This window comes from Podarcis gaigeae, assembly GCF_964106915.1.
Source record: "Podarcis gaigeae genome assembly, chromosome: 2".
Classification (NCBI taxonomy): Eukaryota; Metazoa; Chordata; class Lepidosauria; order Squamata; family Lacertidae; genus Podarcis; species Podarcis gaigeae.
In genome coordinates, this window is record NC_139679.1 from 72,153,528 (window position 1) to 72,168,992 (window position 15,465).

General features: G+C 42.1%; 1 protein-coding gene across 7 annotated transcripts in view; it reads left to right on the forward strand.

Annotated features, from left to right (window-relative positions):
* SEMA3F (semaphorin 3F) overlaps positions 1–15,465 on the forward strand; it is a 123,758-nt gene that overhangs the window by 72,865 nt on the left and 35,428 nt on the right. For all 7 annotated transcript variants that reach the window (XM_083726539.1, XM_083726545.1, XM_083726541.1 and 4 more), the window contains exons 3-4: positions 11,519–11,679; positions 13,300–13,362. In XM_083726539.1, coding sequence (XP_083582665.1) covers positions 11,519–11,679; positions 13,300–13,362 — 224 coding nt within the window. The remainder of the gene's footprint in view (positions 1–11,518; positions 11,680–13,299; positions 13,363–15,465) is intronic.

Sequence of the window (15,465 nt, forward strand, 5' to 3'; positions counted from 1 at the left end):
AAGTTCTGTTGACTGAAACCAGGCTGTCCTTTCCTGGGCCGCTCCCAAATGTTGGGAAAACTTTTTCTTACTCAGTATGTCTTTTAAAGATGTCATTTACATGGTCCTCCTGCAGCACAAATATCCCCTTCTGTGAGAAGGGTATTATGAAGAAGTTCCCTAGGAGTTATATAGATCTCCTGCCTGGTTCACTGCAGTGAACAGAAACAGTGATGCAGGAACAGCCAGCTATATTGGTGTCCTGCCTGCCACTCCGTCTACAGTGGTACCTCGGGTTACAAACGCTTCGGGTTACAGACTCCGCTAACCCAGAAATAGTACCTCAGGTTAAGAACTTTACTTCAGGATGAAAACAGAAATCGCGCAGCAGCAGCGGGAGGCCCCATTAGCTAAAGTGCTACCTCAGGTTAAGAACAGTTTCAGGTTAAGAATGGACCTCTGGAACGAATTAAGTTCTTAACCAGAGGTACCACTGTAATATCCTCTGTCAGGAAGGTCTGGAACTGGAGATGGAAAGAATTCTGCACAGCAAAAGTCTCTTAGGGCATATTCTGGAGATTCCTCCCCCCCTTCCTTGCTGGAAGCACTTGAATGACCTTTAAAGGCTTATTATTTCAGCAATAACTGGCATAGCTGAGATTACAGCAACTCAGCAGAGAAATCAAAATAGGCACATTCCATTGGGCTGGCCCCCCCCACAAAAAAATGTCTGCAGAGGGGAGTAAGACTTTCAAAGATGAGAGTGTCTCAACCCAGTCCAGTATTTTGGAGGCAAAGTCTGTGTGGCTGGTGATGGTAGGTGGTCAAATCAACCAGTGTATGCCCTCCACCAGATTGAATAAGAATACCATGCCAGCTGTTGAGAGCCTTGTTTTTCTCAGAAAAGAATGATTAGGTAGCTTTGAGTATTGCCGACACATGAAATGTGTGCCAGCTGTTAACCCAATTGTGCACCCTGTATCCCCCCAAGAGGATGTAGCCTGCCTTCATAATATAAAATATTATTGTCATGTTTGGATCTGGTCAGATTTTATTTCTGTATTCATTAAAACATGTCTTGCTGCCGTTCATCATATTTGGAATGGCAGTTACAAAATAACAATTAAAATCCTTAAAAATAAACTAAGATCTGCACAGATTAAAATGCCTGGATAAACAGAAATGTTTTTTGCTTGGCACTGAAACTATTGCATAGTTGGTGCCAGGCAACCCCCCCCCCCCCCCAGCACAACCAGGATGCCATTATTAAGAGAGCCATTTCCCTTGTACATGAATAATGTACCCCTGAGGGATGGACTACATGAATGATATTAAAGCCTTACCTTTAAGGAGCTCACAGCAACATATATCTAGGGTTATACTCTTTTATCATTGAAAGAAGCAGTGATTTGCTCAGGGTCATCTAGTGATCTTCAATGATATCAGTCCAGGTTGAACAGTCTACCCTACATTAGCTGTCTTAATTCTGATGTCAACCCTAATCATTCAGCAGCCACCCCTAATCCTGTTGAATTTTTGCTTCAGGAGAAAAAAAGGAGGGACCTCAGTGAGCCTGGCAGGTGAAAGAGGGATAAGATAGTGCCGGGTGAGTAAGAACAGGAGTAGATGGAGAGTATAACTAGACAGAGTAAAGCCTGTTATATTTCTGGTGACACTGAGGGTGATAATGAAACCCTGGCTTGCACCCAAGGCATCTGTAGCACTCCTGGCTGCCATCTGTGTGCCTCATTTAGTGACTGAATATTCATGACCCTCATTAAACTCTTTCAAATACTTCCCCAGCAGAGGAGCTAAAAATAACTTGGGGAAGGGGGAGGGTCACCCCCTTTATATTCTATAAAGCACCCAGAATCTGGTTAAGATAGGAGCCTCTAGTTATCACAAGCAGCCTTTTCTTACTAGCCTTGGCTCCCAAATGAGTCTGCAAAATGAAAAGTATTACCACCACTCCACAATGTCCAAGTGGCAACATGGTCCTTCTCATCCTGGCTCTGTGTGCTTTCACTCCTTTTTCTGCCTCTTCTTCCTTTCCTGACTGAGCTTCCAAGCATTCAGAGAGGCTGTATTAAGGACACTTGCCTGTCTCTTAAGAGGTTGTGATTAGAGACTGCTATAGCTTGTTACAGATATGAGGGGAACCATGTGGTCTCTAGGAACTTCCTGCAAGTATAGGAAAGATGTTCAGACTTGAAATAAAATTTTGCACAAAATTTAAATTTGGCAAAACTCCTGAACTTATATATTTGTTGTTGAATAACCATAATTATTTAAATTTTCATTCAGAATTTGAATTAGATACTTTCTTTAAAAGAAAACCCTGTCAGTTCTGGTTATTTTTTAGGCAATAGTGTTGCCTAGTTAATTTCTTTTCTACCTTGTTTCCCCCATCAATCCTTTACCTCTAACTGCACCCATAACTCTTACTATTACTGATAATGTTGTAGAGGGGCTGAAAGCAATTCCCTCCCTCCCCCAAACCCCTGATTTTTCCCAATCAGATTTGAGATGGGAGAAATGCAGGTAACAGAAGGTAAGAACTGACAGACAGCAGGAGTGGATTGATAGAGTTGGCTAGCTGCCATCTCAAGCAGTGAAGCAACTAATGTCGCATATCTTATGGGGATTCCTGAGGAATGACATCTGCATTGTTCATTTTTTCAAGAAGACAAATGCAATAGCAGAAGCACTGAGCATGCAGTCTCAGGGCCTCTAAGCAAAAAAATGTTTCTTTCTGTGATTGCTTCTTCACACGCACTTTTAAACTATTCAGTTGTGCTTTTGCCCAAAACTTTAAAATACTAATTTCAATGCAACTCCGTTCATGTAGACTAATTCGAGGCCCCTGAAACTTTATGCATTGTAGTCCTTTCCATGATGCAGGATTGGGGCATCTACCTCAGGTGTAGGATGGCCACTTGTGTACATCACCAAAAAAGGAGACGCAGATTTGCATAACAATTGCACATGCTGATTCATATGTATTGGTGCAAATCTAGAAACGACCACTCTAATTTAAATAGAAATGCAATGCATCCCATTATAATGAACTGGAGTCCAACAACATCAGGAGGGACACAGGTTCCCCATTCCTGAAATAAATGTATTCTGAAAGAGTATCCTCTGTAAAGTAGGATATATAACTACCCTACTCAAGTAGAAAATTTTGGATGCTGTTACAGGACAAGAAATTATAAGCTGTAATAACTATAAGTATTGTTATTTTCTTGAAGGTGAAGGAACCACTTAGAATATTATGTTCCAAGCATCAAACTGTATTCAACTAGACCCAATGAGCTGTTTCTTATAATGTAAGAGAAGGGCACTTAACTCTTAGATATCTTAGCTGTTGGATGGGTACATCACTCTTGAAGAGCGTCACACTAAAAAATAACACTCTGATGTGGTTCACTGTACCATCAGATTTTTTCTGTTCTTCCATTCTGTCTCAAAAGCAGAGTTAACTAGAAGAAAGCAGTAATGTGGTGAAGTTCGTACCCTTTGAGATTGGTGGAGCAGATGTGTTTTTAAGAACTGTGTATTGTCCCAAAAACTGTTAGTATAATTTATTTGTTTAAAGAAGTTATATGCCACCTTTCAATATAAATATCTAACACCAGAAGGTTCAAATTATAGCAGGATGCAACAGCCTTGGGAATTTGTCATCTGTGCACTAGAGGCTCAGAAACAGAGGGATTATATCCCTGTGATGCGCATGTGCACACAAAAACACATACGTGCACCAGCACCACCAACTATGTGTCCATACTTATAAGAGTTCAGATTTGCAGCACTTGTCAGCTAGAGTGTCAACCTCCTCTAAATTAATAACAGGTTAAACTATGTGTGGCAATACTCCTTGCACACCAACTGCATGTGTCATTTTATTATGAATTGTGTCATTCCCCAGCTGCTGTTAAGATCAGGGAGGGTTCCTAGCTTGTTGCCAATGTCATTTGCTGTATCCCCATGTCAAACATGTTGTTAAATTATGTGAGGCACACGCAGCTGGCTCACAGTGCCAGAGAGGCACGAGAGCCTTGCAGGGGTTATGTGTGGAGAGTGTTCTTTTGGATACTTTCCTTCTAAGAGCTCTCAGCAGGAACCTTATACTAGGAGTCTTTATTAAATGGCCTGAAGCCAAGGACAACAGCAGGCAAGGATCCAAGCAGGGGACAGGTAGTAAGGAGGGGAGAGAGGTGTGAGCAGCTTGGGCACATTCCAAGGAGATCACATATTCACCAGCTTCGGAGCCCAGCACTGTTAAAGAGACAGGACAAGTGCACAATTTCCTGCACAGCTTTGCCAAAAAGGGTATGTCTCTGCCTAGATAATACCATTTGGGAATTTTCATCAGTGCTGTTCTGCAAACAACAAGTCTAAGATACTGGAATACGTTAGAAAAGCTGTTTTGTGCCCAATTGGATACAACAGGTGGTACATATTATGTGCCCCTGTGGTACACCAGGTCAGCTCTGCTTATCCCTCACTCCTTTTGGCACGAGTGAGTTTCTGTTTGTACTCTTTCTCATGTTTTCTAACCTTGAGCAGTCTAACCCAGCTAACCACTGAGTTGCAAGTAAGTTCCTCCCAGTCTCCTGGCTCCGATTTGTAGATGCAGTACTCGGACTCTCAGCTCAATTATTGTCAAAAGCTTTATTCCAAAGTTCACTACACAGTCTAAACATAGATCAAGTTATAGGTGCACAGGTCTCGAAGATACATAACTAGGTGCAAGCTGAGATCTTGTCTCAACACTTGACACACACTCTTGGCTCTCCTTTTGAAGAGCAGGGTGGGCGCAATCATTTGGATGGGTGGGCAAACAAATGGGCACTACTGCAAGTCGGCTGGGTCTGCTTACAGTGGCCCAGCCGACAGTGAACCCTTAGAGGATGTTGTCAGGGTTGGTGCAGCTGGTTCACTGACCAACCTAGGCTCAAATGCCTCACCTGGAGCTGGAAGTGTTTCACTAGTCAAAGGTGGGGTGGAGACAAGGTCAGATGGCTCTAAAGGTAAAGGTAAAGGACCCCTGACAGTTAAGTCCAGTCGCAGAAGACTCGATCTCACTTTACAGGCCGAGGGAGTCGGCGTTTGTCCGCAGTTTTTCTGGGTCATGTGGCCAGCATGACTAAGCTGCTTCTGGCGCTGTGGAACACTGAAACCAGAGCAGCGCATGGAAACACCGTTTACTTTCCCGCTGGAGCAGTACCTATTTGTCTACTTGCACTTTCTGGTGTGCTTTCAAACTGGTAGGTTGGCAGGAGCTGGGACCGAGCAACGGGAGCTCACCACGTCGCGGGGATTCAAACCTGCCGACCTTCTGATCAGCAAGCCAAAGAGGCTCAGTGGTTTAGACCACAGCGCCACCCGTGTCAGATGGCTCTAGGGCCGTGCTTTCTCCACTGAGCTCCTACCAAGCACCCAAGCATTCTCAGTGTCAGGCTCCACACACTATTCCCAATCCTTCTTCTCCTTGGACCAACCTTGCCAGAAAGTCTCCATGAGGCTCATGATAATCAAGGCTTTTACCAGTCATGTCTCTAGTCCCACGGAAAACACAGCAATGCCCTGTCATGAACCCAGAGCTCTTCATAGTTTGTTCACTGACTATATAGACAGACCTCTCCCAGTCCGAATGAACATATCAGTGTCCCATTTCCCTGTTTACAGTATGAAAATCAGGCATCCTTGCAATGCTGCAAAGGTGAATCATGAATCAGGCCACATGAATGTCAGAGAAGGTTCTGGGACATTTGCAAAATACTACTCTGATAATCAAATCTTACCCTTCTGATGTCTTTGGGGATTTGAAAACACAAATATGGATGTAACATTGGGAAAGTCTCAGGTGCAGGGAGAGTAAGAGCATTCCTAAGATACACCTGAAAACTTGAGCTTGTTTACACTAGTCTAAGTTTCCAGCAACCTCCAGCTATGGTGGATAGATTCAAGGGAGAAAGAAATTATAAATAGCTTAGCATGGAATTGTGTCTCCAGCTAGTGGCTGGTTGCAGTGAGGGTATGAAATTCTGCCCTGTGAAGATGGTTTCCCTCTTTTGGCGATTTTGTTGGTCAATGTGCAACAAAGAAGGGGTGGCATTGATACAATAATGGTTAGAACTGATGGGATAATTGGTACTCTTTGCAGTGTATATCTCATGCCTTTAAAAAGTTTGCAGTTCAGTCAAGCAGCAAAAACGATATCATACAGCTCCAGAGGTGATGGTGACACCAGGAAGAAGCAAACTAGTTAAGCCAACAAATGCTGAAGTTTATCTGGTGAATGAACCTGTTCACAGAATTCAAGGCCATTTTGGAAACAATGCATTGCTGAAAGCCACAGGGCTAATCCGGCTTTTTGTTCCCCCTTCCATAGCCAACCTCTGGTCCATGACCAAATCTTAGTTCCCTCTCATGGCAACTAAGCTTCTTTTCACAGCCTCTTATGAGGGATTCTGTCAAAGGCTTTTTTGAAAGTGCAAATAAAATGGTGCCCCATAATTCCCCTTTAGCCGCTGCTGCTTTGTGGACTCATTAATAATGTATGAGGCCAACTTCAGCTCCGTGTTTCCAAACATAAGCATCCTGCCCCGATTCACCTCCCTATCCCCCTAAAGCTAAGGGAATTGTTTTCTTCAGCAGATGAGACTTTATGAATTGTTTGGCGTTATGCATGCATGAGGTAGCAATGAAGGGGACTTCAGCTGATATGTGCCATAATCTTGTCTGTAGATTTGTTAAATATTTATTTTATTTAGTTCATTTGAATTTAGTTCAGCTATGTACCTGCAGCATGTGTTGCTGATAGAGACACATTCCAGAACTTCTACAAAGACAGCCAAGCACATCCTTAAATACACAATGAGTTAATCTGCCCTTGCTTATGAAGAATTAACCTTCTTTGTCACATAGCCATTTTAACAAATTAAAATATTACTGTGGGTAGTAGCCAATGAGAGTCCTACTCAGAGTAGAACATTTGAAATTAATGGAAATTACTAATTTTAAACTATTGATTTCAGTGGTTCTTCTCTGAGTATACTGTACCTCGGGTTAAGAACTTAATTAGTTCCGGAGGTCCGTTCTTAACCTGAAACTGTTCTTAACCTGAGACACCACTTTAGCTAATGGGGCCCCCTGCTGCCACTGCACCACCGGAGCACAATTTCTGTTCTCATCCTGAAGCAAAATTCTTAACCCGAGGTACTATTTCTGGGTTAGCGGAGTCTGTAACCTGAAGCATATGTAACCCAAGGTACCACTGTAGTTGGATACAACCCTGTGATTCTGCAGGGCAGATTCTTGAACATACACATTTTTAGGGACATGCACCAAACAGTTGCAGCCAGTTTTGAATACCTGCCTTGTATTAAATAGACACAATACAGTAATTTAAATTGTGTAAGTGATGGTTAATTGTTAGTATATTCTTCTCCCTGCACAGAGCAGCTGCATAACGGTTCCCTCAGTAGCTGCCTAACTTCTTCACAAAGTCCTTTTTTGTTACAACTGGAGCCAGACCTCTACATAAGCAGCTTTGCCAGCTTCTCTGGAATCACCCAGCACAGAAGGTATCACTTTTGATTAGTTCTACAGATTGGCTAAGAGCCACACACCTCTGCTTTTCTTTTGAGGCCAGAGGCAGGGAGAATACGAGTTCCTTCTGTCAGGACACTTGAGAATGGAGCTAAACACACACACATGTATGTTTATGTTCACAAAGACCCATTTGGAGGGGTGACTATTTGGAGTGAAGAAGCAACAGGTGGGAAAAAGTTAAGCATCTCCTCAAAAATCACCTTAGAAAAAAACAGCTGTCAGGCACTTATTATACACATGTAAGTGTAACATGTAGTCTGTCCTCAGTCACACTCTTTAGCAATCCAAAGCAGACTCCCTTACCAGGGCCAGCCTGCATATCTGGAGGTTTCTGTCAAGTCTGCTGTCAGTTTTCCCCTCTTAGTTTTTTATATACTTTGTACCTTATTTCCCCTGTCATTTGTAATGGGGTTCTTCTGGTCTGTCTTCTAAGCCCAGATAGTCTTCAACTTTTAAAATGAATTTTTCTGGTGCATTGACAGGACATAGGAATAGGGCTTCTGGCCTGGGGTAGAGATGAGTAGTTTTGGGGAGGTCTGGGTTGAAGGCCAGTAGTGTCTGGTGGGACCTTGCAGGTTTTCAATGCATCCAGGGCATGGCTTAAAAAGGTGCTGTTTACTTAGATGAGGTAATAACTTAGATGTTAGGTAATAACAATAATAGTTATATCTCTCCCCCCCTCCACTTTTCTGGCTTTTCTCCTGCCACCTGAAGAGCAATTTCCAGAGAAATAGCTATGTTAGTCTATTATAGAAGAAAGAACTGAAACTCTTGTACCACCTTAAAGTCCAACAAATTTATATGCATAGACTCAAGATGCCTCTCTCAAAGGAGCCATTCAACTTGACATCCCTGCTCTCTTTCCTCTCACTATGGGACATATTTGCATGAATCCAGAGCAAGGAATTTTAAGTAGTGGCATCAGATTTTGGAACTTCTGACCAAAGGACATATCTGTAAGCACATATTTTGAATCTTTCTGCAGATTGGTGCAAAATATACTCTCTGGGAAGGATTTTTATCTCCTGTCTACTTTAGTGATAAGTTACTTTAATAATGACAACTTTTCTGATTGGTTTATTACAGCTGGTTTTTGTTGTCTGTTTGCTATCCTCCCTGTTTATCCCATTGTGGTTTATTTCACTATATAGCAGGTCTGGAGAGCCAAGTGTCTCTCTCCAGGCCTCTTTATCTGCCCTTCATGACTCTCTCTGACCCAGGCCCCTCTCTCCACACTCTACCTTGGGTGCTTTTGCCTGGTTGACCTGCATTTGTGAACTGTGACAATGCCTCTTCCTTGCTTGGATGGAGGATGGAGGGTTTCTTTTGGCAGTGGCTGAATTTTACTGTAGAAACCCACATCCTCAATATATCCTAAAATAAATCTTATTGAATATACACGAATAAATCCTTCCAATAAACAGATTGTTTTTGTTCTCCAAATTTGTTTTGTACTGAACAGGTCATAGTAACCATGTGCATGAAATCTCATAGTGATGAAACCTACAAAGTGCACCTTTGAGACTCTGGAATTTTCCCCTGCGGTCCTACACTTCCTTCTTTGTCCTCTGATCTTTTTACTCTTATAGTGTCTTTTCAGCTACTTCTCTTTATGTCACTGGCTGATCTGTTCTGATGCTACAGGATAGCTTTGTAGGCTAAAGAGTCATGGCCTGTTGGCAGCCACTACTTAGCTGCTCTGATGTCAGAGAGAGGCCTGGCATCTGCAGCCTAAGCAGCTGAGCTGTTTTGGGGATTAACAGGATTAGGGAATTTTCCTAATAAACTATTGTTAAATTAAATCACGTAATGATTGCCAGGAAACACTATGGGTTTCCAAGTAATCCTTGTTGCTGTAGATGAGCAAGCAGTTTCAAAAACCAAGCAGAAGACTCTTTCTGCTGATGTACATGATGATGATGATGATAATACTAATAACTGGTCTAGAATTTGTTTTAAAATCCTTTTATCCTTTGAGTTCCAACTTTCTGTAGTGGTGAGCAAGGAAGGCAACAACTGGAAGATGAGGATAAGGATGATGATGATGATGATGATGTTAATGTCAATATATTCCCTTATCCTCAAAGAGGAAGGGGAAACGGAGGTCTTAGTAAGCAACAGTTCAAGCCCTTGTTATATTTAATGTGAATAGATCTCCTACAAGTATATATTCCCTGCCTGTGAAGTTCACAGTGGCAAGAAATGATTCCAGCCCTACTGCATGCCCCCCTCCCAGTGAAAATGCTAGGATGGCAGACATGTGTTCTATATTAGAGCCTGTTGTGGTCCAAGTCCAGTTTTAAGGTAAAAAATTAGTAACCTTGAAGTTCCCCAGCTACATTTATGTCTCTGCATAGCTTACTGAGCAGGCACAAAGATCACATGGTCACAGTCTGTTTAAATTAGAGTGGTTGTTTGTAAAATTGCATAGATACATAAAAATTAGCATACACATTTTCCCCTGCAAATCTGTGTCCTTTCTGCCCTCTTTTTAGATAAAGCATTTCCTCTTTTTTGGCAACAAGCAAGTGGCCACTCTAGTGGCATCACTCCTGCACAAGCAAAAGGGCATGTGGGCTAGTGTGTAATGTGTTGGACCTGGGTCTAAGGATTTGGTGGAACCTAGGCCTTGCAGTGTCATTGACGCATCAGTGGCTTAGAAAAATTGTTACCACGAATAATGTATTTAATTCTTTATTATTATTATTATTAGTAGTAGTAGTAATAAATTTATGCAATATCAAAGAAAACAGGAAAATTATAATGACCTGTTGTACAGCGTGAGTCCTTTAAAAGAGGCCCCGTGAATACAGAACACACATGTTCCACGGAGCCTCTTTTAAAAGACTCACCCTGTATGTATATGCTAGATAAAAAATTCAAGGCACTTTGTATGTGAGGCTGCTCCCACTTCTCTTCTTCGCTGGGAGGGAGGCCAACTTTTTGGATTATTTATTTCAGGAAAGGGCCTTTTCAGATGGAATTAATTTGTTTATCCCCATACTGTGTTGATCAGTCTGCCCTTACACCCATCAGTTGGAACTCAGTGCAGTTATACTGTAACAATTGTTGTTAATGATCAATCTGCTTTCATCTGAACTTTGGCTTTGGTTGAAAGAGAGCCTCCCCCCAAAGGCATGGCGGAATGTGAGCTGAAAGTGAAGGTGTGAGATCAGTGCCATATGCAGGTCAGGTGCCGCCTGGCTAATTCTTGGACACTGCAGATTTAAGATCTATGCAGTATTACTCGAAGAGTGCTTATTTGTGAATATCTTGTAGGTTCTGTGCATGGACAGAGATACTACTTTCTTTTTTAATTTAAAAAACCTATTAGTTTCGAAACAAATGTTTTGTAAATACATTAACAGAAAAACAAACAAGGCATGGGGCAATGACAGTTGTTGATAACATTACTGTACTACTATATAAAGGATCAGTGTGATTTAGAGAGACCACTTTTCCCCTAAAGTATCTCAGACAGAATTAAGATATGGAGAAGGAAAGTAATACACAAAACATCAGAACAGAACCCATTATTCCCAAATCCCTGCCCAGTCTCCTGATCAGTAGGAAAGCTTACTGTTTGGTGTAGTCAAGTGGGAGTTCCTGTTACGTAGGTTAAAGATTGCTTGGCTACAGGTGAATGCTTTGTGTTCCCGTCTCTGTTCACCAAAAGGTTTATTATAGACTGTTGCATTTCCAAGATGGAATAGGATAGTTGCCAGGTGTGTAATGTATTGACATGGATTGAATGCAAGTATTTAATTGCATCCAAGAGCTAAATGTGCTCCAGTATTTGGGGAACCTGATGGTTAGTTCCAAATCATGCATGTTACTTATAGAGATGTATATGTTGCACCAGGAAACACAGGAGGAGCCATCTAATATAACTCTTTCCTGGTGTTTTTCCTCCCACCAGAGCTCAAAGCCACCAGCACTGCCCATTTCTTCAATTTCCTGCTCAACTCAACCGATTATCGCATTCTACTGAAAGATGAAGATCACGACCGCATGTATGTGGGGAGCAAAGACTACATCCTCTCCCTGGATCTTCACGATATCAACCGGGAGCCCCTGATTGTAAGGGTTTTTCTCATTTTGTACCAGGAGCAGACAAGGAACATCTGGGAGGCTTTGTGGGGTGGAGGGCTGCAAAATGACCAACTATTTCTATATGATGCGTATGGATTAGTAGAGTGGGTTCAGGGGCACATTTCTAATTTTGAGAGAAGGCTATGGGTACCAGTCATAAAATGGCTGCTGCCAAGGGGAGTGGCTTGACACAACATTGGGAATACTGGGAATATTCCTACATATCAAAGCATCAACTGTTGACCTGGGAGACCAGGGTTCAAATCACCACTCAGTCATGAAGTCCACTGGGCGATTTTGGGCCAGTCACTCAGACTAACCCTACCTCACAGGATTGCTGTGAGGATATACTGATGAAGGGTAGAACTATGTATGCCACCTTGAGCTGCCTAGGGAATATTAGCAAGAAAAACAACAAGACAAGTCTCAAGGCAAGTGGGGAAAGTATCCCCTTTGCCACCGCCTCCCCCACTCTAAATCAAATGCAAGGAACAGCAGGAAGGCAGTCAATGAGCAAGTGGGGATGGCATCCGGTTGTCTTTTCTCTGCTTGCCCCCCACAATGCCCTCCAGAGCTAGAAACAGGGTAGACAGACCCATCACTGATTCTCATGGAAGACATTAAATGCTCTTGCTATTTCTTTTTAGGGCTGATCCAGGTGATTAGTCAAAGTGTACCCTGACTATATTTTGGTCTCACAAAATAGTTAAAAGTTCTTACAGAACTGTTAGTTTTACAGAATAAACATTCTTCATTAGACATTTTAGTTGCTTGCTACCCAAAGGCCTCCAAGCAACTTATAAGACCATGCTATGTAACACTATTTATGCAAGGCACAGCGGAAAGGCAAAAGTGTGATATGCAGAGTCTACATGTAATTGTTGGGTGGAAGTAGCCATGCTGCAGTGGGATAGCCTTGTTGGGGAGAATCATGGTCACTTCTGTTTTCATCTCATGGGAGAAATACAGTTCAGTCCTGGAGAGGGGAAAGCACACAACACTCTTCAAATAACTTCTCTTTAGCAACAAATTAATAAAATGCAGAGACGTTGTCAGCATGAGCAGTGGGTTGTAGGGCTACATGAACATATCTGAGAGCGAGTGCTTAATTTCTAAAGAGCATTTTTATAAAGTTTTATTTATAAAAAGTTTAAAATTAATCTTCTTAAAAGTAACAAGATGATGAAGGTGCAAAAGGAGTCACTATCACTGTTCTTGCTACAAAGCAACAATCCACTAGGTGTCTGTGACACTTCCACGCAGCATCTTGTAACAAAATTGATGCATTTTTGTCACATCAAAGGGTGGGTGAATTAGTTTCCCACAAATATTGTGGGAAATGTGATACTCCCTTCACCCAAAGTGTTACCTTTAGAAAACACACATGAACCTGACAAGTGAACGCTTGATGCCATACAAATTGATAATTTTGAAAGGTCCTTAGTGATCAGTGCTTTAAATTAAAATCCACCTTCCCAGAAAACTTGATGGTTTGGGATTAGATTTAGGAGTGGGATAGATACATCCACCCCTTTTTAATATTTCTCTTAGCATGATTCTGTGGAGAATTATAATTAAAAGGCTGAAGGTTTTGTATTGTTTTGGCAGATCCACTGGCCTGCGTCTCAACAAAGGATAGAAGAGTGCGTTCTTTCAGGGAAGAACAGTAATGTAAGTACTTCTTGTGTGGTCTTCAGGTTTATAGAGGATGTGGGGAAAGAGTGGAGGCGAAGGAATGCTAGTAACGTGGTAGGATGATGAAAGCTGTCCTTCTGAAGCTTCCTTCCTCTCAAGATCTTTAAGACTGAAAGCCACCAAGCAGTGGCAATTTGCATTGCTCACACCACCTCAGGGATACCATGCTATGAGCAAATGATGATGCCCTATTGCCTATGACTGCCCTCCTCACTTCCTGTTTATTCCTATCTTTTCAGGTAATTGAGTCACAATAACCCCGGTTCCTTGTGCTGCACATTCATGTACACAAGCTAAAGCCATGGTCATAATTCCTTGAGTACCTGTACAAAAGTTTCCAGCATTTGAGCAGAAACATTTGTGTCTGTGTGGGTGTTTCAGAAACCCTAAAATACAACACAAGTTTTAGTATGTGATGAAGTGACAGTGCTCTGTTTGTAGTTGGAAAAGCTAAGATAGCAAAGACGGAATTAAATAGAAAGATTTTGAAGAAAATGACATCACCATTGTAAAACTTTGCTAGTTTCTGGAAGCTAAAGTGCAGTGCAGTTGGTGATGAAGTCATCTTTTGGTCAAAGAGTTCTGCTTAGCACTGGAATTGAGTGCAGCTGTAAACTTGCACTTCCCAACCTCTGTTACCAGAGGATATAATCATGGCCAAGTTAGCCAACTCTTGCGTCTTGTGCAAGCTTTCTAAAGGCAAGGGCTGCTAACACTTCTAGGGGTTTATGGAATATTGATGTATGGGACATGAAAGTGAAGATGCCTTGTCAGCAGTACTTTAAAGGAACTGGGGGTTTTGCCCAACCCCAGTTAAGTCTATCAGCAGTAACGTGTACTAAATTTCAGTAGGAGGAAGCAAGAGGTCAAAGGGTTACCAAGCTGTTTCCTACAAGGCACAGTCAGCCTTTGGCCAGCTGACCTTGAACTCTGTCCTCTTGGGATTTCTCTGCTGCTACTGTTTGGGGCTCAGTCTTAGAGCAGCTAAGCTGGCTTAGTAAAGGAAACTGTTTGCTTGCATTTTCCCCATCCTGCTGAACTCTGTTATCATGGTCCCAGCCCAGTACTGTTTTGATTTGCCTAACGGGAGGTTTGAGGCAAAGAGGAAACATGTGATGTGAGAAGGCAACTGGACTCTACAGTCAGACACACTGCATGGAGCTCCATGCCTAGTCTAGAATCCAGTCAGTAAATGAACTCAGGCCTTGACAACACAGGCCTGCATACATTATGGGAATTGCTCTTCTTGCTCTCTGGGCCTCACTGCTATCATTTACCTATTAGATTTTCAGTCCACCCTTCTGTAGCCAATCAGTTCTTAGTACCTCTTAATGAGTGGGAAACTAAAGGCTGACCTTAATATATTTTATTTCCTGGAATAGATAAGTCCAGAGATTCCCCTTCTTCTTAGTTGGTTATGCTTTGGTTATTCAGGACACTATTTTCTGGATTTTGAAAACAAGCAGGAATGGGTTGGGAGTCCAGGATTTGCCACCCTGACACCAAGATATATTATTGCAATCTTACAGTTATTCTTTTCTCAGTTTTCAGAAAAATTGGCTGTGAGTTGGGAGTTCTGAGCGGCACCGTTTATAATCTGCTTCAGCTACAGATGTTGCAGTGTAAGATGTGAGCAAGGAATGTTTGCTCCGAAAGGGGGTTTAGTTCAAAACTCTTCCAACAGGAACATGACTTAAAAGGAGTGCAGGAAAATTGTCTCTGAAGTGCATCCAAAACTCATTGCTGGAAAAGGTGTTGGAGGGGTGGATCCAAAAGGTTTATTTGTGGATTTTCAAAGTGCGCCAGACCTAGCTTGCCTCAATTTTAACTGGAAGCAAATGTTGTTGAAGAGGACCATTTGATACACAGACCATTCAATGTGGTCTGATTTTGTGACTTACTGGGTGTTCAGGGAGCTTTCATTTAATGCTGAAGCAATTACCTGATTGCTTCGCAATATGTGTAAATCACTGCTTAGGCCATGCTGAAAAGAGGATGGAATTGCTCCATTTACCATAGACTGACTAATTTCCTTAAAGTAGACACAATTTCATAGGAGGCTGAGACTAACTTGCCATC